Source organism: Entelurus aequoreus, linkage group LG25 (genome assembly GCF_033978785.1).
Source record: "Entelurus aequoreus isolate RoL-2023_Sb linkage group LG25, RoL_Eaeq_v1.1, whole genome shotgun sequence".
NCBI classification, from domain to species: Eukaryota; Metazoa; Chordata; class Actinopteri; order Syngnathiformes; family Syngnathidae; genus Entelurus; species Entelurus aequoreus.
Window position 1 is genome coordinate 30245758 of NC_084755.1, and position 23726 is coordinate 30269483.

Genomic DNA, 23726 nt, shown 5'->3' on the forward strand with positions numbered 1-23726 from the left:
TATACTCCAGTGTAACTTATATATGTTTTTTTTCTACTTTATTATGCATTTTCGGCCGGTGCAACTTATACTCCGAAAAATACGGTATTTGGATAGAAACTCACTCTGTCACTGTTTTGGAGGACTTCTCTCTTTTGAAGGCCAGCTGATACTTGAGGCTCTCCACCTCCTTCTTCATCTGGGGCAGGTCCATCTCATCCATGACTGCAGTGGGATGTGCTACTTGTTTACCTGTGCACAGTGGAGACCAAGGCATACTGTAAATATAACCACGGATGCAGCGTATACACCGGAGAACACATCTTTGTCTTTGTTCATTGATTCCACTTTAACGAATGAAGGAATAGGAGGCTGTCAACGTTATTGAGCACAAACAAAACACTTGTGTATACATATCAGCAGTCATTGAAGGCAACATGGAGAGTCAACAAAAAGCTTAATATAACTGCAGTTGCAAATGTATGCAAAAGGGCTTCATCATTAATGTTGAATTAATGCAACAATTAATGTAACATAATTGACAGTGCGGGGGGGATATGTGGTGGTGAGAGACATACTGTACAGTACAAAAAGAACAGGATGTACTGTACATGTCCTATTTTTCTCTTTGCCCTCGACCTCACATGGACGTCTCGGGCTTTGGAAAAGTACAGATGTTATAGCGAGGGAGGAACTTTGATTTGTTCGCTGATAGATAACAGGAGGAATATAGTCTGAGATACTTAAAAACAACAACAACAAAAAAGACGAACCGTAAATTCTACTTTTTCCCTAAGCTTTGAACACTGCGGTTTATAAAAGGGTGCGGCTAAACTGCAAAAACTGAAATCTAAGTAAGATTAAATATCTCAAATAAGGGTGATATTTGCTTATTTTATGTCTGATAAGATAATTCTTCTCACTAAGCAGATTTTATGTTAGAGTGTTTTACTTGTTTTAAGGGTTGTGGTCCTAAATGATCTCAGTAAGATATTACAGCTTGTTGCTGAGATGTTATGACCTATATTGAGTAAAACATGCTTGAAACTAGAATATCAACTGTTGCAAAGCTGTGTCATCAATACTCACAAGTATAAAAAAAACTTTTTTAAAGTAATAATTTCTTATTTCAAGCATGAATAAAAAAATCATGACTTTGACACAATTGTGTCTCATATTAAAACAGATGACAGCCAAATGGACTTTGCTGTTTTATTTTCAATGAAACAATAGAAAATACATACTCATATAGTAGTACAGTTGTTATTAAGGGGAATATAATTATTTTAAAGTATTTTTGGGTTCCTTGAGGTTAGCTAATTTGACTTGTTTTGGAAAGTCTTGACAAGCCAAATTTTCTTGTTCTATTGGCAGACAATTTTGCTTAGTTCAAATAAAATACCCCTCATTTTTGTATTTTTTATTCTTGTTTTTGAACACTGACTTTTTGCAGTGTAATTTGTGGATTTTTCTTCGCTAACAGCCGCAATGCAAATAGTTGTAATTTAACACAAGCAAGGACACGGAAAAGGTGTGTTATTGTTTGTGCTGTGGCGACATCTTTTAGACGAGTCCACTCACTGCAGGTGTTGCGGGGTGAACGCCTACAATATTTCCTTCTGTTTAGTGCTATGAACCGGAAGTACAAGTGCCATTCCGTCTTCTAGTCGTCCATAGCGTTTCTATTTGTAAGGATTCTTCATTCACCACTCCAAGCATCGGTTGTAAGTTTTACAATATAACTAAAACGATTCTCACTTACTAAACCGTCCCATGTGTGATGTCTGTAGGAGTGTTTTCATGCATATTTGTATGTGTTATCGTAATGTATTTAAGCTAGTGTCGTTAGCATTAGCTAATATGCCAACACGTTCACGAGGGACTGTGTTAATATTATTAACTTACAATGGCATTCTCTTTGTATTGTTTCAGTTTTACAAATTCCTCAGTAGATTCACCAAAACGTCACTGTGGAGTTATTGAGTCAGTTTAGCTGATTTAGCTTCCGCAGCTAGTGGGTCCAGGACGATGACTTCTGTTTTGTTTGATCAGCCGTTTTACAGACACCATTTGGAAACATTAAGGTATGTAAATAAACATTTACAAAATCTTTCTGTGTAAATAAAGCATTTCTCAACGTATATATTAGAGATGTCCGTTAATGGCTTTTTTGCCGATATCCGATATTCCGATATTGTCCAATTCTTAATTACCGATTCCGATATCAACCGAAACCGATATATACAGTCGTGGAATTAACACATTATTATGCCTAATTTTGTTGTGATGCCCCGCTGGATGCATTAAACAATGTAACAAGGTTTTCCAAAATAAATCAACTCAAGTTATGGAAAAAAATGCCAACATGGCACTGCCATATTTATTATTGAAGTCACAAAGTGCATTATGTTTTTTTAACATGCCTCAAAACAGCAGCTTGGAATTTGGGACATGCTCTCACTGAGAGAGCATGAGGAGGTTGAGGTGGGCGGGGTTGGGGGGGCGGGGTTGAGGTGGGGGGCTAGGGGGTAGCGGGGGGTGTATATTGTAGCGTCCCGGAAGAGTTAGTGCTGCAAGGGGTTCTGGGTATTTGTTCTGTTGTGTTTATGTTGTGTTACGGTGCGGATGTTCTCCCAAAATGTGTTTGTCATTCTTGTTTGGTGTGGGTTCACAGTGTGGCGCATATTTGTAACAGTGTTAAAGTTGTTTATACGGTCACCCTCAGTGTGACCTGTATGGCTGTTGACCAAGTATGCATTGCATTCACTTGTGTGTGTGAAAAGCCGTACATATTATGTGACTGGGCCGGCACGCAAAGGCAGTGCCTTTAAAGTTTATTGCCGCTCTGTACTTCTCCCTACGTCCGTGTACACAGCAGCGTTTTAAAAGGTCATACATTTTACTTTTTGAAACCGATACCGATAATTTGGAACCGATACCGATAATTTCCGATATTACATTTTAAAGCATTTATCGGCTAATATCGGCAGTCCTATATTATCGGACATCTCTAGTATATATCTGCGGCTTATAGTCCGGTGCGCTTTATAGTTCGGTAAATACAAATCGAATATTTTAGGTTTGTGTTTTAGGAGTCAAGATTCAAGATTTGTTTATTCATTTATTTTCATTTTATTCAAATTAGGTTTGGACCGATGGGTTAGCTACATTTGCATTAAGCAATAAAACACACACAGAAGACACTACAATATAAAGTGTGATACACTACTTTCTTATCCTGCTCATTTCCGGGGCTTTTAACATGAAATTAGATTCTAGCGGGATACTATAGCACAGTGCTTCTTAACCATAGAGCCATGGCCCATTGTTGGAGGGACGCCAATAATTTACCAGCTGTGGTCCGTATTGGCCGCAGCGGAACTGTAATGACGATATCAAACAAACAATAATTCTGGAGCTGAAGTCATTAAGAAGTTTCTTAAGCGCAAAAATTATGACTAAAGCAATGAAGCTCTATTTTCATTTTCATATATGTAATTTTATTGACAGTTTATTTAAGAAGCATGTATATTAATATTAATTTAGTTCAAAATTATTTATTTTAGCACTGTGTAATTGTATATACATTTATTATATATTTGATTAGCATTTATTTTTGTAATCAGCCTGACCTAAGCCTTGATAATAATATTTGAGACTAAAACATGGTTTTATATAATTTGACAATTATGTTAAACTCTAGGTAGGTTGTATATAATTATTGAATATGATTGATATCAATATTACTTATTTGGTGTTCATATTTGAGTGGGCCCCTCAGTCGTGGAAAAGTTGTACCCTGAGGTCAAAAAAGGTTAAGAACCTGTGCTACAGCATGTTTATTTTGATAAAATATTATTGCGACTCTTTTGCAATTGGTCACGGTCAAAGCTGCATTGAGACATGCCACCACTTAACCGTTTACTTGTTATTGGTTCTTAGCAAACAGTAAATAATCGCACATACGGGGGTATCTCAACCTACCACGACCAAGCCTGTAACTCAAAATAATCATATCTCAACGTAAGCCCACCCATTGAAATTAATTGAAATTAATTTCATCCGTACTTGGCCCCCCAAAACACAACAATTTTAACATGTAAAATCATAAGAAAAATAAACCTTTACATAATTAATACTGCTTGGAAATCATTACAATAGAAAGTATTACAAACAACTGCAGTAGTTTTATGTAATAATTAGAGATGTTCGATAATGGCTTTTTTGCCGATATCCGATATTGTCCAACTCTTAATTACCGATTCCGATATCAACCGATACCGATATATATACAGTCGTGGAATTAACACATTATTATGCCTAATTTTGTTGTGATGCCTCGCTGGCTGCATTAAACAATGTAATGTGGGGGTTGGGAGGTTGAGGGGGGCGGGGTTTGGTGGTAGCGGGGGGTGTATATTGTAGCGTCCCGGAAGAGTTAGTGCTGCAAGGGGTTCTGGGTATTTGTTCTGTTGTGTTTATGTTGTGTTACGGTGCGGATGTTCTCCCGACATGTGTTTGTCATTCTTGTTTGGTGTGGGTTCACAGTGCGGCGCATATTTGTAACAGTGTTAAAGTTGTTTATACGGTCACCCTCAGTGTGACTTGTATGGCTGTTGATCAAGTATGCTTGCATTCACTCGTGTGTGTAAAAGCCGCATATATTATGTGACTGGGCCGGCACGCTGTTTGTATGGAGGGAAAGCGGACGTGACGACAGGTTGTAGAGGACGCCAAAGGCAGTGCCTTTAAGGCACGCCCCCAATAATGTTGTCTGGGTACAAATCGGGAGAATGGTTGCCCCGGGAGATTTTCGGGAGGGGCACTGAAATTTGGGAGTCTCCCGGGAAAATCGTGAGGTTGAAACCGATACCGATAATATCCGATATTACATTTTAAAACATTTATCGGCCGATAATATCGTCAGGTCGATATTATCGGACATCTCTAGTAATAATATATTAAAATTGTATAGCTTTTAACTTGGGAAGCGGACTAATGCGTGTGTCCTGATTCTGCGTCCACCATTGCCAAGTTAGTGTATTATCCGCCCACTTTAAGCTACTTGTTTTCATAGAGCTGCTGCGTGTTTCTCTCGTGACATCTGGCAACACTGTCTCCGACATCTTTGTCACTTCTGGGTGACAACACAACAAGCGATATGTCTGCCAACCAAAGCTAATGCTCGATCATCCAGTTTGTTGAGTCAGGACTAGACACAACAAATTGAAAGACAGCTTGCGCAGCTTCTCAATACTTTTATGTTACGTTGTTTGTGGCCGCTTGCACAGAGGCTTGCTGGGGGAGGGATACGATGTAATGCAGAGGTGTACTTATAACAATTTTATGAACAAATTATGCTATTTATAGTCGTCCCGGAGAGTGTGGGGGGCGTTGTTAACATTGTAATATTAACATGTAAGTTTTTCTGCTGGTATAAACCTTAAAAGACCTTCCTACCTTCAAAAGCCTATTTAAAACACACCTCTTCAGATCTGCTTTTGTAATGTCTTGTCTTGTAAATGTCCAGTATTATTATGTATTTTACAATGTACTGCTTTTATATTTCCTGTATTTTATATTATTATTACTTTGAACTGTTTTATATTTAAAAAAATTATCCTGTAAAAAGGCTTTGAGTACTCTGAAAAGCGCTATACCAAATAAAATGTATTATTATTAGGGCTGGGAATCTTTGGGTGTCCCACGATTCGATTCAAAATCGATTCTAGGGGTCACGATTCGACTCAAAATCAATTTTTTTTTTCAATTCAAAACGATTCTCGATTCAAAAACGATTTATTTTTTTTTTTTTTATTTTTTATTTTTTTAAAACAATACACAACAATACCATAATAATGCAATACAATTTAATTTTGGAGTTCTGAACTTGTAATTTCTTGCAGTGTTTATTAAGTGGTAATATGTCACATTTGTCCCAATTAACTTTATACCCTGATAAACAGCCATATTCAGTGATGACATTATTGATATAAAGAAGACAGGAGTTAACATGTGACAGGTAAAAAAATTATGTCGTCACAATACATCAATAGCTTATTATACTGAGAGCCAATATTTATACCATGAATATTATTTTCACTTCTTATTTTTGAAGCTAAGGGTTCAATAACCAAATTAAATAATAATCCAGATGCAGGACATCCCTGTTTTACTCCTCTTTTTAACAAAAAAGTTCTGAAATATGATTATTGGTTTTGACTGATGCCATGGGCCTTGTATAAAGCATCTTAATCCATTGTATAAAATTATCTCCAAATCCAAATTTACGTAATGTGCAAAACATAAATGAGCAGTTTATGCGGTGGGATGCCTTCTCCGCATCAACAGTACATACTGCTGTGGGATAAGGGAGACTTCTAGCATAGTACATAACATTAAACAATTTCCTTGTATTGTCTGAAGATTGTCGACCTTCCATGAAGCCAGTTTGGTCAGTATGAATTAATTTTCCTATTACATTTGATAATCGTGTGGGTAAGATTTTTGCCAAGATTCAAAAGGATTCTCTATTCATTCAATACATCGATTTCAGCAGGATCTACCCCAGTCTGCTGACATGCAAGCAGAGTAGTAGATTTTTGTAAAAAGCTTTTATAATTGTAAAGGACAGTGTTTTATCAACTGTTTGCAATGATGTACATTTGTTTTGACTATTAAATGAACCAAAAATATGACTTATTTTATCTTTGTGAAAATATTGGACACAGTGTGTTGTCAAGCTTATGAGATGCGATGCAAGTGTAAGCCACTCTGACACTATTGTTCTTTTTTATTTTAATGTCTAATGATAATGTCTGAGGAATTGCATTGTTACGGTATTGCTGTGTATTGTTTTGTTGGATTGATTAATTTAAAAAAAAAATTTGTAATTTTTTTTTTTTAAAATCGATTTTTTAAAAATGAGAATCAATTCTGAATCGCACAACGTCAGAATCGCGATTCGAATTCGGATCGATTTTTTCCCCCACCCCTAATTATTATTATTATTATTAGCGTCCAATATTTTGTTACTTGATGAATGATGCATGTTAGCATGCCAATGTTAATATGCTAGTTTTTCTTTTAGCTAACTTTCTAGGTATACACCTCAGTCATATGTTGGTCCCCGACACATACTTAAGTCAGCGTGCTAGCATTTTAAACACATTTTTTCAGGTACACACCTCAGAGTAATATATTTTGGTACAGTATTTTATGCATGTTACAGTTGGCATTTTAGCTTGTTAGCTTTTTTTTTTTTTTTTGCCAATTTAATAGGTATACACCTCAGTGTCATATATTTTGGTATTTCACTAGGGGTGTAACATACACAAAAATTTTGGTTCGGTACGTACCTCGGTTTAGAGGTCACAGTTCGGTTCATTTTCGGTACAGTAAGAAAACAACAAAATATAAATTTTTGGGTTATTTATTTACCAAATTTGCAAAATCTTCCACCAAAAATATTTTTCTTAGTGGAATATTTGATGTGAAGTAATCGGAACCTTGGATAGGTCAATAATTCATAATAGCATTGATTTTGATTCAATATTATGTTTTGAGCAATGACAGTTTGAAAGAAAAAACAAACAGCTTTGTTTTATTAGTCAACATTGCAACTTTTTCTAAATTACATTTAAACTTTAAGCTTTTTTATTTCACTTTTGTTATGTTTTTGTTTATTTTATTTAATAGTATTTTTAGAATGTGCCGTGGGCCTTTAAAACATTAGCTGTGGGCCGCAAATGGCCTCCGGGGCACACTTTTGACATCCCTGCTATAGATAATAAAAAATAAAATCTGATAAATCTATGGATAAAAATCAGAGCCTGGCGACGCATGCACGTTTATCATAACTCTCTCGCTCTCTCTGCCCCTCCCTCATGAATGCTGCTGCGCGCACAATTAGTTTTGTTTTTAACCCCTTCTCAACCCTGAACGTACATTGAAAATACACGCAACCCTAACTCAAAATGCCGGACATTTGAGGCATTTAAGAAACTCCGCCCTGACAGCTCCGCAAAAGAGGACATGTCCGGTGAAAAGAGGACGTATGGTCAGTCTATCGTAGCCCGTTAGCTGCTAGCATGCCGTGTGTTGTGCTTTGGTTTGCATTGTTTACACAACGTGCGGTACGCTACTTAATATGTCCGTGTGAAAACTCGTTCAGTACACCTCCGAACCGAACCGGAACCCCCGTACCGAAACGGTTCAATACAAATACACATACCGTTACACCCCATGAATTGATTTACGTGGACCCCGACTTAAACAAGTTGAAAAACTTATTCGGGTGTTACCATTTAGTGGTCAATTGTACGGAATATGTACTGTACTGTGGAATCTACTAATAAAAGTTTCAATCAATCAACCAAAACCCTATATTTCACTAATGCTAACCGTAAGCATGCTATTGTTAACATGTTAGCATAGTATTGTTAGCATGGGGACGGTGTGGTTCCTGGTTCAATCCTCAGCTTCTACCAACTTAGTCACATCCGTCGTGTCCTTGAGCAAGACACTTCACCCTTGCTCCTGATGGGTCGTGGTTAGCACCTTGCATGGCGGCTCCCACCATATGGGTGAATGTGGAAATAGTGTCAAAGCGCTTTGAGTACCTTGAAGGTAGAAAAGTGCTATACAAGTATAACCCATTTACCATGGTAGCTTTTAAAAAATTTGTTTAGCTTATTTTGCTCATATTTTTTTGTTACTTGGTGTTACAAAAAGTAACTAGTAATTAGTAAATGCTAAAAGCATGCTAACTTTTAGCATTTCAGTTCGGCTCTAGCTTTTCAGTCTTCACGCGACATTTCTACTGAAATTGCATTTTCTAGTTCTTTGAAAAAAATCTAGCCCCTAGCGTATTACACAAGTAATATCAAAGACCGAAATGGGGCCACAAACAAAATTTTATTTAGGGCCACAAAACACATCCACAAGGGCCTGGATCATTTTCTAAATTCCCATATTGTGGTCTGTACCGTAGGAGTCTACACACAAGCTCATTCCAAAGCAGATGGTTTTGGATTCAAAGTCAGCAGGACAATTAATAATTTATGGCCACAATTGGAATGGTTAGTGAAGGGACCAAAAAGCAACAGCAGTGATCATCCATTGCATCTTGGTCTTCCTCACACTACCACCCACACTCAGCACCAACCACACTGGCGTCTTCATAAGATCTAATATGTTTAGGTAAACAATGACTATTTTTAGGGAATAATGCTTGATACTACAAAAGCAGTGACGTGCAGAGGCGGGGCCTCACCTGCCATCATGGAAAGAAAAAAAATGTAAAAAGAAAAAAAAATAATTAAATTGTTATATGTATCCAGTGATTATACTATAAAGTTATTTTCCATTTAACTTCACCAGTTTTAGATTATTTGTATTCAAAATCGCTGAATTTTCACATTTGCCGTTCAAATACTGAGAAGAGACGGTGCGGTGATCAGCAGCCAGTTGAGGCACGTCACTCAGTTGAGCCTCACATGGATTGCGGACTCGGCTAACTGCTGAGACCGTATTGCTATATGAATTATATTATACATTTCCATAGTTTAGTTAGCTGAGGTAGATAATGTACAGTGTATTTTGTCAACAACTGTATGTGTGTAAAGTATTTCTTGTGCTGAGCAATCATAAAACTGCTGCGAAGACGCACTGTGTGAGGCTCGCAGTAATCCCGCCTCCTGGTGGTAGAGAATGCAACCCCCGCCGTAGAATGCACCCCCTGACGGGAGTGTTATATCAACTAAAGCCCACACTTAAACTTTCCACGCGCAAGATTGAATCTATTTAAAAAAGTTATTTAATAAGAAGCCAAAAAGTGCAAAAACAATAATGTTCGTGTTGGAGGAGTTGTGAATGACAGGGACACAACATTAGGTACACCTGCAGACTGCAGCAAGGATTTTATATTTCATTCATTCACAACTCCTCCAACACGAACAATATTGTTTTTGCACTTTTTGGCTTCTTATTGAGCTGCTGCATTTTTTGGTTGGGTTGTTTATTTCTTTTGAGTAACTTCTACATTTCTAAAAGGGGAGGAATGTAATAGAGTGATCTATGTTTGTCTGTTGCCATCTCCTGGTTAATGTTGGCTATAGCGTACTGGGGTTACTTTTTGGTTGGCCAACGATTTACGTGGTGTTGCGCACCTGACGTCAAGTGTGTTGAGTCTGTTCTGAAGTCTACAGTAAAGAGACGTACTTCATCACCTCGCCTGGTTATTGCCTCCAACCCAATATATTACATAAAGGTAAGACCATAATAAAGTTTTTTTTATTAAATGTGCTTTTTTGTGTGCTACAGTTTGTATGTGTAAAGTTAAAGTTAAGTTAAAGTACCAATGATTGTCACACACACACTAGGTGTGGTGAAATTTGTCCTCTGCATTTGACCCATCCCTTGATCACCCCCTGGGAGGTGAGGGGAGCAGTGGGCAGCAGCGGCACGGCGCCGGGAATCATTTTTGGTGATTTAACCCCCAATTCCAACCCTTGATGCCGAGTGCCAAGCAGGGAAGAATGCTGGTATGAGCTTTTAAACACAACCCGTTAACTGCTGCCAATCAAGTGGTGAATAAGATACTCTTTAGGGTTCATATGTTTGTAAATCTGACTGTGATGAAGTCAGTGCCTCACCAGCCATGAACCTCACCGCACGTCACTGTACAAAAGTGTTTATCTATAGACCGATGGAAGGTTGTATTTTCTATAGTCAATGTCAGCGATACATCACGTGTTGTGTCTTATATTGATTTTTGCAGACGAAGGGAAAGTATTGTCAAACCATCCTTAAGTATCCCTCATGTGAAATAAATATCATGATTTTTTTTTAAAAACTAGAGGTATCACATGAAATAAGATCAATAATTCGCTACAATATCATTAACATTGACTAATAACTGCACAAAATGATTTATTTCTAAAAAGGGGTCAGACATGACGCCCAATGCAAATTGCAATACAACAGATAACCACCATTCTCAGGGGTTATGTTCCGAGGTTTATTAAGTCATTAAAACGCCCATAAAAACTATCCAGCTAGCGTAACATTCTCTGATTTCTGAGCTCCAGGACCCTCCTCATCTCTCTTCAACTGCCATTGTTCACTCGAAAAGTCAAATATAAAGAAGCACAATCATGGTTGAAGTCCTAAATATAACTCACACACTTATTGATAGGGCTGAAAACTGTATCAGATGCCTAAACCACCTCATCTGGCTCCTCTCGATGTGGAGGAGCAGCGGCTTTACTTTGAGCTCCTCCCGGATGGCAGAGCTTCTCACCCTATCTCTAAGGGAGAGCCCCGCCACCCGGTGGAGGAAACTCATTTCGGCCACTTGTACCCGTGATCTTGTCCTTTCGGGCATAACCCAAAGCTGATGACCATACAGTAGGTGAGGATGGGAACGTAGATCGACCGGTAAATTGAGAGCTTTGCCTTCCGGCTCAGCTCCTTGTTCACCACAACGGATCGATACAGCGTCCGCATTACTGAAGACGCCGCACCGATCCGCCTGACGATCTCACGATCCACTCTTCCCTCACTCGTGAACAAGACTCCGAGGTACTTGAACTCCTCCACATGGGGCAGGGTCTCTTCCTCAACTTAGAGATGGCACACCACCCTTTTCCGGGTGAGAACCATGGACTAATGACTTGCCGCGTAAAATGACGTGGCGTGCCCCATAAGATAACTTGCCACATTAAAAGACATGGAGTACCAATAAATAACGTGGAGTGCCACATAAAATGAAGTGGCGTGCCCTAAAAAATTACGTGGAATGCACCATAAAATGAAGTGGCGTGCCGTGCAAAATGACATGTCGGGCCACTTAAAATGATGCGGCGTGCCATAAAAATGACAGGGCATGCCACGTAAGATGACGTGTCGGGCCACATAAAATGGAGTGGCGTGCCATGCAAAATGACATGTCGGGCCACACAAAATGGAGTGGCGTGCCATGCAAGATGACGTGTCGGGCCACTTAAAATTATGTGGCGTGCACCATAAGATAACTTGCCACGTTAAAAGACACGGAGTACCAATAAATAACGTGGAGTGCCACATAAAATGAAGTGGCGTGCCCTAAAAAATTACGTGGCATGCACCATAAAATGAAGTGGTGTGCCACACAAAATGATGTGGCATGCCACACAAAATGACGTGTCGGGCCACATACAATTAAGTGGCGTGCCACGCAAAATGACGTGTCGGGCCACATAAAATGGAGTGGCGTGCCATGCAAAATGACGTGGCGGGCCACTTAAATTATGTGGTGTGCCCCATAAGATAACTTGCCACATTAAAAGACATGGAGTACCAATAAATAACGTGAAGTGCCACATGAAATGAAGTGGCGTGCTACACAAAATGACGTGTCGGGCCACATAAAATGGAGTGGCGTGCCCAATAGGATAACTTTCCATATTAAAAGACATGGAGTACCAATAAATAACATGGAGTTCCGGGGGTCGGGGGAGGGAGGGGGGGGGGGGGGGGGGGCGTGGTTATTTACAGCTAGAATTCACCAACTCGAGTATTCCATACATATATATATATATATATATATATATATATATATATATATATATATATATATATTTATATATATATATATATATATATATATATATATATATATATATATATATATATATATATATATATATGTATGTATGAAATACTTGACTTTCAGTGAATTCTAGCTCTATATACCGTATTTCCTTGAATAGCCGCAGGGGCGCTAATTAATTTAAAACCTCCTGTCACTCCGCCGTTTACCGGAAGCCTGCGGGAGGGCCGTGCATGCGCTAATTATTTTAAAACCGCTTCTCACTCCGGCGTTTACCAAAGGAATGCGGTAACTTTAGGCGTGCGCTTTGAGTGTGATGTAAGCATACCATCATGAAAAGCACATTTAATAAAAAAAAAACGTTATTATGGTCTTACTTGTACTCATAAATGGAGTCCATTTGCAGCTCCTTCTGACCAAAAGCATCGATAACTTGTTTATAGAAGTCTTCCTTATTTTCTTTCTTCAGTTTTAAAAGTCTCTCTGTCTCGATGGAGATATTCCTTTAATTATTACCTCCTGCTTCGATTGAAAGTCCAGTTTAGAAAACTGTTTTATTTTAGATACCGGTATGTAATCCTCCATGTTAAAAGTTCAGGCGAGAGGAAAAAAAAGACGATCTGTTGCTGCGTGTTGTCACTTCTTCTGCAGTACCGGAAGTCGCAAGAAGGATCACTAGCGCCCTCTACCACCAGGAGGCGGGAGTCATTTAATGACTCATACCGTATTTGACACAAAACTATAACCTGCTACCCAAGAATATACAACAATTCTTCTCAAAAAAAGAGGAGAAATATAATCTTAGAGAAAAACGTAATTTAAAACATTTGTTTGCACGTACAACACTTAAGACCTTCAGTATATCAGTATGTGGAATTAAATTAAGGAATGGATTAAGCAAAGCAATCAAACAATGTACTAATATGATACACTTCAAGAAACTCTTCAAACTTAAAGTGTTTACAAAGTACAAAGAAGAAGAACCATGACAAACATTCTCAATTTATTTCATCCATCCATTCATTCATTCTTAAAGTAATCTTACTTATCTCATCATATGAAATATGACTTACTTCACCAATTATTATTATTAAATTCTTACTATTATTTATTTATTTATTTTTATTGTGATTACTTATGGAGTTTATTGTGAAAAAATTGTGAACAGGAAGTGAACAAAAAGTTTTGCAACTGTTATGTAAAAGAAAAGGGGTAGGATTAAATAAGCTCTGCTTCTTCCTACTCCTTTTCGAACTTGTTGAAAAGAGAAACTGGAAATTGTGATGTATCATGTTGTATGCTTGCATGTTCGAAATAAACTCAAACTCAAACTCAAACTCAAACACACGCAGCTACGGTATATTAATAAAACATAGCTGCTTACTGTTCTTTTTAGCATACCGTACCGGTATTCAATAGCTTGGACCTTAAATCCTAGTGAATAACTCATAATCTTTTTTCCTTTGTGCGATTGCAAACTACTGAAATCAGCTTCCTCCATTTTGAAAATGAGGACAGGTAAAGCGTCACTCGTGACGTAACGAATTTGACCCGGCGGAAGTTCTAGACGTATGCTAAATATTTTGCGAAACGAGTTTGACCCGGCGAAAATTATAGACATGCGATAATAAAATTAATATTTTGCGAAACGAATTTGATCCGGCGTTAATAATGAACCGGCGATAAGGCCAAGCATGCGTTAATTATTTTGAGAAACGAGTTTGACCCGGCAGTAATTCTAGACGTGCGAATACTATATTCCCTGCGCCAATTCAAGGAAATACGGTATATATATATATTTATTTTATTTACATAGAAAAAAAAAAAATACTTGAATTGCAGTGTTCCGGTGGCTATCCATTAGATGGCAGTATTGTCCTGTTTAACTTCTCCGTTCATGATGAGTATATCATTTCGGCCACCGTGTTCAATGGAGAAGTCTGTTCTACAAACTTTACAGGCAACATACACCTTCCCCTTCAAACTGTCCTGGATGAACTGAAATTCTTGTTTCCATTCGTTTTGGAACTTGCAAGCGTATTTCTTCATCTTGCTCGTCGACGGCGTCGCCATGTCTGTAATTTCCTCGTTCTTCTGCCTCGTCTCCTTGTTGTGTGCGCAGTTGTGCACTCTACTCTCTAAAAGCCCTAGATGTTATGACGTCATTGGGCAGGCAAGCTGTTTATATTGTGGGAAAGCGGACGTGAGAACAGGCTGTCCCCACTCAGTCTCAGGTCCGCATTGAGCTGGAGGGGGCGTGGCCTCCAGCTCCGGCTGAATACCGGGAGTTTGACGGGAGAAAATCTCTGCCGGGAGGTTGTCTGGAGAGGCGCTGAATACCGGGATTCTCCCGCTAAAAACGGGAGGGTTGGCAAGTATGGTTATAAGTGTTCAACTTCAGCCTAAACCCTTTCGGTCTGCAACATTTTCATTTTCAAACTATGAATGTACAACTGTTTGTTTATTTTGTTGACCATTGACCGAAGAATAATAAACTAACTAAGTGGCGTGCCACACAAAATGATGTTGCATGCCACGTAAGATGACGTGTCGGGCCACATAAAATGAAGTGACGTGCCACACAAAATGACGTGTTGGGCCACTTAAAAGTATGTGGCGTGCCACACAAAATGACGTGGCATGCCACATAAGATGACATGTTGTGCCACATAAAATTAAGTGACGTGCCACGTAAAATGAAGTGGCGTGCCGTGCCACACAAAATGACGTGTCGGACCACACAAAATGACGTGGCATGCCACATAAGATGACGTGTCGGGCCACATAAAATGAAGTGACGTGCCACACAAAATGACGTGTTGGGCCACTTAAAATTATGTGGCGTGCCACACAAAATGACGTGGCATGCCACATAAGATGACATGTTGGGCCACATAAAATTAAGTGACGTGCCACGTAAAATGAAGTGGCGTGCCACACAAAATGACGTGTCGGGCCACACAAAAGGACGTGGCATGCCACGTAAGATGACGTGTCGGGCCACATAAAATGAAGTGACGTGACACACAAAATGACGTTTCGGGCCACTTAAAATTATGTGGCGTGCCACACAAAATTATGTGGCATGCCACGTAAGATGACGTGTCGGGCCACATAAAATTTAGTGACGTGCAACGTAAAATGACGTGTCGGGCTACATAAAATAAAGTTGCGTGACACACAAAATGACGTGTCTGGCCACATAAAATAATGTCACATGCCACACAAAATGATGTGGCATGCCCCATAAGATGACTTGCCACATAAAATGACTTTTTTTTTTGGAAGAGAACTGGACTTTTTCAGTTTTATTGACACCTTTGCTTCAAATGCACAGGAGACTCAATGGGAGAGCCAAGAATAGCCTGCTATAGTTACAGTGCGTTTGAGGCACAATATTACCCAACAGGCAGTGAGGGGGCGACAACCAGTCCCTGCCTGAGATCCAGTTTCAGCCTCCAGAGTCCCCCCAGAGAGAGGAAGATGTTTTCCTCTTCCTGTAACGCTCCGTCTCTTTCATCCCCACGTTGCCTCCCTTCATCCCTGACACTTTGCCTTCTGCCTGTCTGCCACATCCATCTGCAGGTATCACTCTCCCGCCTGTCTACCTGCTGCCAATGTATTCTACGCCAGTCCTCTCGTTAACGGCCAAGTGTCATTTTCAAGTTTTCTCTCGTTCAGTTTCTCAAGTGAACACTTGTATTTTTCTCGGAAGAATGCAGATTTTGGATGAATGAGGAACATGCTGGGGCGACACAATGACGTCGCCCCAGTCCGCCTCACTACCAAGAGATTCAGGTTTGAATCTCTGCTGGGCCATCCCTAAGCAAAGTATGCATCTTGTTTCAAATACAAAAATCTGTATTTCAGCTTCAGGCTGATTTACATCTGAGAAGACGAGTAAACCAGTATGTAAACCAGTATGTAAACCAGTATGTAAACCAGTATGTTCCAGTATTATGAACGCCAAGGGGTTTGTTATACTGGCTGTTAATGTTATTATTAAGACAGTTACAGTTACGAGTCTGGAAGGTCAGGTGGAAAGAACATAATTTTCCTTATTTTCCAGAAAATGTCTCTTATTTCCAAACGGAAATGTCGACAACTATGCTTACACATATTTTAGTACGTATTTTTTAAGTGACGTTCCAGCATAGCAAGAGTCCACTTACTTTTGAACTAACCAACCAACTTGATACAATGAAACCACAGATACTTCATCAATACCAATGGTATTAGGATCCAAATATGTTTGTAAAATCTTGGACTCTTTCGCCCTTCTTGCATATCCTCTCAAGGAACTCTAAAGAAACGTTTATCCTTTTCACGATTTTAACGGTTCCAACAGCCTAAAACAACGCCGCAAGCATAGGCCATTCTTCTTCGGGGAAGGCAAAATGAACGCTCAGAACGCTTTGACAAGAGATGCTTATGGAAGTATTATTGTAGAAAAATTATTTGCAAACGTGTATTTAATTAATTATTTGCGCAGGTAATCCAATTCACGTGCGTGTGTACTAATTTGTGTGTCTGTATTAGGGATGTCCCGGTACCAAAATGTATTTCGATACCTTTCGATACTTTTCTCAATAAAGGGGACTACAAAAGATGGCATTATTGGCTTTATTTTAACAAAAAATCTTAAGATCCATTAAACATGTTTATTATTGCAATTGAAGAGCAATTTTGTCCTTAAATAAAATAGTGAACATACTAGACCACTTGTCTTTTATTAGTAAGTAAGCAAACAAAGGCTCCTACATACAGTAACATATTGTGTCATTTATCATTCTATTATTTTGTCAAAATTACAAAGAACAAGCTGTAAAAAATGATTATTAATCTACTTGTTAATTTACTGTTAATATCTGGTTACTTTCTGTTTCAACATGTTCTATCTACACTTCTGTTAAAATGTAATAATCACTTATTCTTCTGTTGTTTGTTTGGATGCTTTACATTAGTTTTGGATGATACCACAAATTTGGGTATCAATCCGATACCAAGTAGTTACAGGATCATACATTGGTCATATTCAAAGTCCTCATGTGTCCAGGGACATATTTCCTGAGTTTATAAACATAATATAAATTTTAAAAAATAAATACAAAATAAAAGAAGATGTTGTGATGCCAAAAAATATCAATAAAATCATAGTAGTATCGACTAGATACAATCCTGTACTTGATATCATTACAGTGGATGTTAGGTACAGATCCACCGATGGCGTTTGTTTACATTGTGACGCCGGTGAGCTACGGCGTGTAGTGAAGCATGTTTAGCTATTCATCATCCTGCAGGTGTGATACTTGTAAGAAACTTACTTTATTTGTCGCCATGGAGACAAGGATTAGTGATTTAGAAGTAGCTACAACACTGCAGACTGCGGATGGACTTTAGCCGTTAGCTAGCTAGCCTAAAGCACCTCTTCCTGAGGGCGTTTCTGTCACGGGCGGGGGGTCGCAGCTTGCTGCGAGGTTCATTCCCCCGGGATGCAAACGGACCACTCCGGACAGGACGTGCAGGTAGAAACATGATTTATCCTCAAAAACTCGAACAAGTGCAAAACAGAAAACAAGCCGACGGAACAACGTGCCGATCGCATTTGAAGCTAAGGCTTCCACTTAGCATAGGCAAAAGACAAGAAATACTCACGTAACTTGTTGCATGAAGCAAACAATGAAGCCAGGCCGACTGACCGGCAAAGGCAGGATTAAATAGTCCCTCTGATTAGTGCTCGGGAAACAGGTTAGCGTCCCGAGCACCAATCAGAGACAGGTGGAAACAATAAGCACCCATGGTAACTAAAAGCAAACAAGGGTGCACAAAAACAGGAACTAAGGGAGTCCAAAACTAACAGAATAAAACAAAAACATGATCCGGGCCACGGATCATGACAGTTTCAGTGTTATAACTTCACCTTTAGCCTTAGTATTTAAAGGCCTACTGAAACCCATGACTACCGACCACGCAGTCTGATAGTTTATACATCAATGATGAAATCTTAACATTGAAACACATGCCAATACGGCCGGGTTAACTTATAAAGTGCAATTTTAAAATTCCCGCCACACTTCCGGTTGATAAACTCCTTTGGATATGATTTATGCGCGTGACGTCACAAAATCCACAGAAGTGGTTGTACCCCATCGACCCGATACAAAAACCTCTTGTTTTCCTCGACAAAATTCCTCAGTATTCTGGACATCTGTGTTGGTGAATCTTTTGCAATTTGTTTAATGAACAATGGAGGCTGCAAAGAAGAACGTTGTAGGTGGGATCGGTGTATTAGCGGCTAAGTACAATACTTACAGCAACACAACAAGGACTACTTACTACGCCTAGCCGATGCTTGCCGCCAAACCCACGGATGAAGTCCTTCGTCGCGCCGTCGATCGCTGGAACGCAGGTGAGCACGGCTGTTGATGGGAAGATGAGGGCTGGCTGGCGTAGGTGGAGCGCTAATGTTTTTATCATAGTTCTGTGAGGTCCGGTTGCTAAGTTGCTAAATTAGCCTTAGCGTCGTTAGCAACAGCATTGTTAAGCCTTACCAGGCTGAGAATTTTTAACCGTGTAGTTACATGTACATGGTTTAATAGTATTGTTGATCTTCAGTCTATCCTTCCAGTCAGGGGTTTATTTCTTTTGTTTCTATCTTCATTTGAGAACGATGCTATCACGTTAGCTCAGTAGCTAAGTGTGTCACCGATGTATTGTCGTGGAAATAAAAGTCACTTTAAATGTCAATTTCGCGTGCTCGACTCTCATTTTCAAGAGGATGTAGTATCCGAGGTGGTTTAAAATACAAATCTGTGATCCACAATAGAAAAAGGAGAGTGTGGAATCCAATGAGCCAGCTTGTACCTAAGTTACGGTCAGAGCGAAAAAAGATACGTCCATCACTGCCTCTCTAGTCATTCACTGTAACGTTCCTCATTTACGAATCTTTCATCCTCGCTCAAATTAATGGGGTAATCGTCGCTTTGTCACTCCGAATCTCTCGCTCCATTGTAAACAACGGGGAATTGTGAGGAATACTAGCTCCTGTGACGTCACGCTACTTCCGGTACAGGCAAGGCTTTTTTTATCAGCGAGCAAAAGTTGCGAACTTTATCGTCGATTTTCTCTACTAAATCCTTTCAGCAAAAATATGGCAATATCGCGAAATGATCAAGTATGACACATAGAATGGATCTGCTATCCCCGTTTGAATAAAAAAAATTCATTTCAGTAGGCCTTTAAGCCAAAATGCGTCCATTCTCCCTTTTCTGTCTACACACTGTGTCTGCTTGTAAGTACTCCGTGACCAGGGGAGACAGGGCCTTCTCTGTGGTCGGCCCTAAACTCTGGAACACTCTGCCCCTCCATGTTCAAACTGCTCCCACAGTGGAGTGTTTTAAGTCTCGTCTTAAGACCCACTTTTATTCTTTGGCTTTTAACACTACGTGAGTTGTGTGGTCTTCTGTCCTCTGTTGTCCTGTGTGGTTAGGGTTAGGGTTATAAATTTTGATGTCTATTTTACTGTTTTAATTGGTTTTACCCTTTAAAATCGTTTTTAATCATATTTATTTTTTATATTGTCTCTGTATTGGTTTTCTATTCATTTATTCTTTGTTTTTATTCAGTCATTGGTGTAGCATAATATTGTTTTTAATATTATTTTTAATATCGTTTTTAACATTGTTTTTAATATTGTTTTTAATATTGTTTTTAACATGGCTGTGCAGCACTTTGGAAACATTCTTGTTGTGTAAATGTGCTATATAAATAAAGTGGATTGGATTGGATTGGATTGGATCGTGCGCTGCCGAATATGCTCCTCTGCTCGTAAAACCAGCAATGTCACGACGTGACGACGATGGGGGGGTCACCGGTACTTTTTAGAGGCGGTATAGTACCGAATATGATTCATTAACATTGTGGTACTATACTAAAACCGGTATACCGTACAACCCTACTTGAGTCCTATTGCAGTCTCCACATATCTCCTACTGGTCACACGTATCATTTCACCATGTACCAAATAAAATAGCTTCGAGGTTGGTAAGCACAACCAAAATTATTCCGTACATTAGGTGCATAGGGTTATAAGGCGCACTGTCGAGTTTTGAGAAAATTAAAGGATTTTAAGTGCGCCCTATAGTCCGAAAAATACGGTAGTCTCCTTAGTGCCAGCGAGTACACAGGCTTCATCATTTTGATCATGCTATTTGAACACCAGATGATTATAATTCGCTGTTTTAGTAACTTTGTGATGGGATATTGCAAGTCAGCAAGTAAAAGCCCTTTTGTGTGGGTTCAACAAGAATGTAGGGTGGTTGTTTGTAGGTCACTTGGTGATTTAGGTTTAAAAGCATCCAGAGATTAACCCCCCAGCCCCTTTCTATTCTGCTGTCTTCCCAACCACAACATGCTATTATAATGTACATGCACACACGTGTGTGTGTGTGTGTGTGTGTGTGTGCACAGCTGTGGAGCAGGTGGCAAGGCGAGCTGAGCTTCCACCATTGTGTTTAATGTGTCAAATTGCACTATTTGACCTTAATTATGACAGGAGAAAGTACAGGGTGAAAAGCCAGAGAATCAAAGGCGTTGAAATGAAGCGAATAACGTGACTGAAGGGAGCGAAACCGAGTGAAAAGACTCATCTTGCCTCTATAGCTACTGCATTGTAAATAGAGACTAAAAATAGAAAGGAACAGGCAGAGCTCCTCTGACCAGTTGAGAGTGAAGACTGGAAGAACCAAGAAGCTCCTTGCTGTTAAACTCACTAGATATGAAAGCCATACTGATATGCTTACAACAGCTGATGTGACCATTGCTAGTGCACAGTGCACGCGTAATCGCTCGATCGGGGATGATCAATGGGCTTGATGGAACGAGAGCAAACAAGTGAACTGTTGAGCAAGTATTGGGACTAGAGATGTCCGATAATATCGGCAGCCCGATATTATCGGACATCTCTAGTCCCAATACTTGTTACCGATAAATGCTTTAAAATGTAATATCGTAAATTATCGGTATCGGTTTCTAAAAGTAAAATGTATGACGTTTTAAAACACCGCTGTGTACACGGACGTAGGGAGAGGTACAGAGTGCCAATAAACCTTAAAGGCATTTCCTTTGCGTGCGTGCCGTCCGAGGCACATAATATCTACCGGCTGTTCTCATCACAAATTAATGTAATGGCATACTTGGTCAACAGCCATACAGGTCACACTGAGGGAGGCCGTATAAACAACTTGAACACTGTTACAAATATGTGCCACACTGTGAACCCACACCAAACAAGAATGACAAACACATTTCGGGAGAACATCCGCACCGTAACACAACATAAACACAACAGAACAAATACCCAGAATCCCTTGCAGTACTAACTCTACAATATAACCCCCCGCCCCCCGCTACCCCCACCCCGCCCACCTCAACCTCCTCATAGTCTCTCTCAGGGAGAGCATGTCCCAAATTCCAAGCTGCTGTTTGGATAGATAGATAGATAGTACTTTATTGATTCCTTCAGGAGAGTTCCCTCAGGAAAATTAAAATTCCAGCAACAGTGTACAGAATTGAGATCGAATTTAAAAAGTAAAAAGTAAATAATAAATATTACAATAAGAATAAAAATAAAAAGCAACAATGAGAATAAAAACATAACAGTAAAATAAGAATATAACAAGAGAAACTAGGCAGTAGTGACCATGTTATGAAAAAGTATTGCACTGTTATTGTTTTGAGGCATGTTAAAAAAATAATGCACTTTGTGACTTCAAAATAAATATGGCAGTGCTTGTTGGCATTTTTTTCCATAACTTGAGTTGATTTATTTTGGAAAACCTTGTAACATTGTTTAATGCATCCAGCGGGGCATCACAGCAAAATTAGGCATAATAATGTGTTAATTCCACGACTGTATATATCGGTATCGGTTGATATCGGTATCGATAATTAAGAGTTGGACAATATCGGAATATCGGATATCGGTAAAAAAGCCATTATCGGACGTCTCTAATTGGAACGGCATGTTTTTATACCAACAGGATATATGGAGCTGGTTGAAAAAAATCTGTCTTGGTAAATATGAGGTTGTTACTATTAATCAATCAATCAATCAACCTTTATTTATAAAGTGCTTTTCAAACATAAAAGAAATGCAACGCAAAGTGCTTTACAAAGTCAAAAACAATTGCCCCGGTGGCCCGTATCCCCCATTATCACATACGTACGCATGGACACAGATACCAAACACAAACAAACCCACACAACATACACACATATGCAACTATATGGACAAATGATTGCATGGCTGAGTACAGAGGAGACATGTGAGTAAACACTATCACAGGAGCCATCTGCCCCAGGAGGTCATCAGACCATGGCCACCAGGACGCTGACACGAAAGCGCCCCCATAAGCACGGCCGATAACCCCTGAGGCAGATGGCTCATCTGAGGAACGTTGGAAAATAAAAATAATAACACTTGTAAAATAGTAAGAACCATGAGTAGAGATAAAGAATAAAATACAAGTAAGACATATGAAGATTAATACAAAATTATCAAATTTAAAAATGTTTAAATATATACAGTCGTGGTCAAAAGTTTACATACACTTGTAAAGAACATTGTCATGATCCGTGGTCCGGATCATGTTTTGTTATGTTCTGTTAGTTTTGGACTCCTGTTTTTGTGCACCCTTGTTTGTTTTAGTTACCATGGTTGCTTATTATTTCCACCTGTCTCTGATTAGTGTTCGCCCACTCACCTGCTTCCCAAGCACTAATCAGAGGCATTATTTAAGCCGGCCTTTGCCGGTCAGTCGGGCTGGCGTCATTATTTGCTTCATGCAACCTGCTACAAAAGTTGTTTGTTTCATGCCAAAGTTACGTGATTATTTCTTGTCCATAGTCCATGCTAAGTGTTAGCTTTAGCTTCGAGTGCGATCAGGCACGTTGTTCTGTCGGCTCGTTTTCTGTTTTTTGTACCTCTTTGAGTATTGATAATTAAATCATGTTCCTACCTGCACGTCATGTCCGGAGTGGTCCGTCTGCATTTCGGGAGAACGAACCCCGCAGTAAGCTGCGAAAACCCTGTCGTGACAAACATAATGTTATGGCTGTCTTGAGTTTCCAATAATTTCTACAACTCTTATTTTTT

General features: G+C 39.3%; 1 protein-coding gene across 2 annotated transcripts in view; it reads right to left on the minus strand.

The window, feature by feature from the left end:
* The window catches only part of LOC133642895 (guanine nucleotide-binding protein G(I)/G(S)/G(O) subunit gamma-13-like), a 56075-nt gene that overhangs the window by 19971 nt on the left and 12378 nt on the right, over positions 1-23726 (minus strand). For both annotated transcript variants that reach the window (XM_062037311.1, XM_062037312.1), the window contains exon 2: positions 105-231. In XM_062037311.1, coding sequence (XP_061893295.1) covers positions 105-202 — 98 coding nt within the window. In that variant the 5' untranslated portion in view covers positions 203-231. The remainder of the gene's footprint in view (positions 1-104; positions 232-23726) is intronic.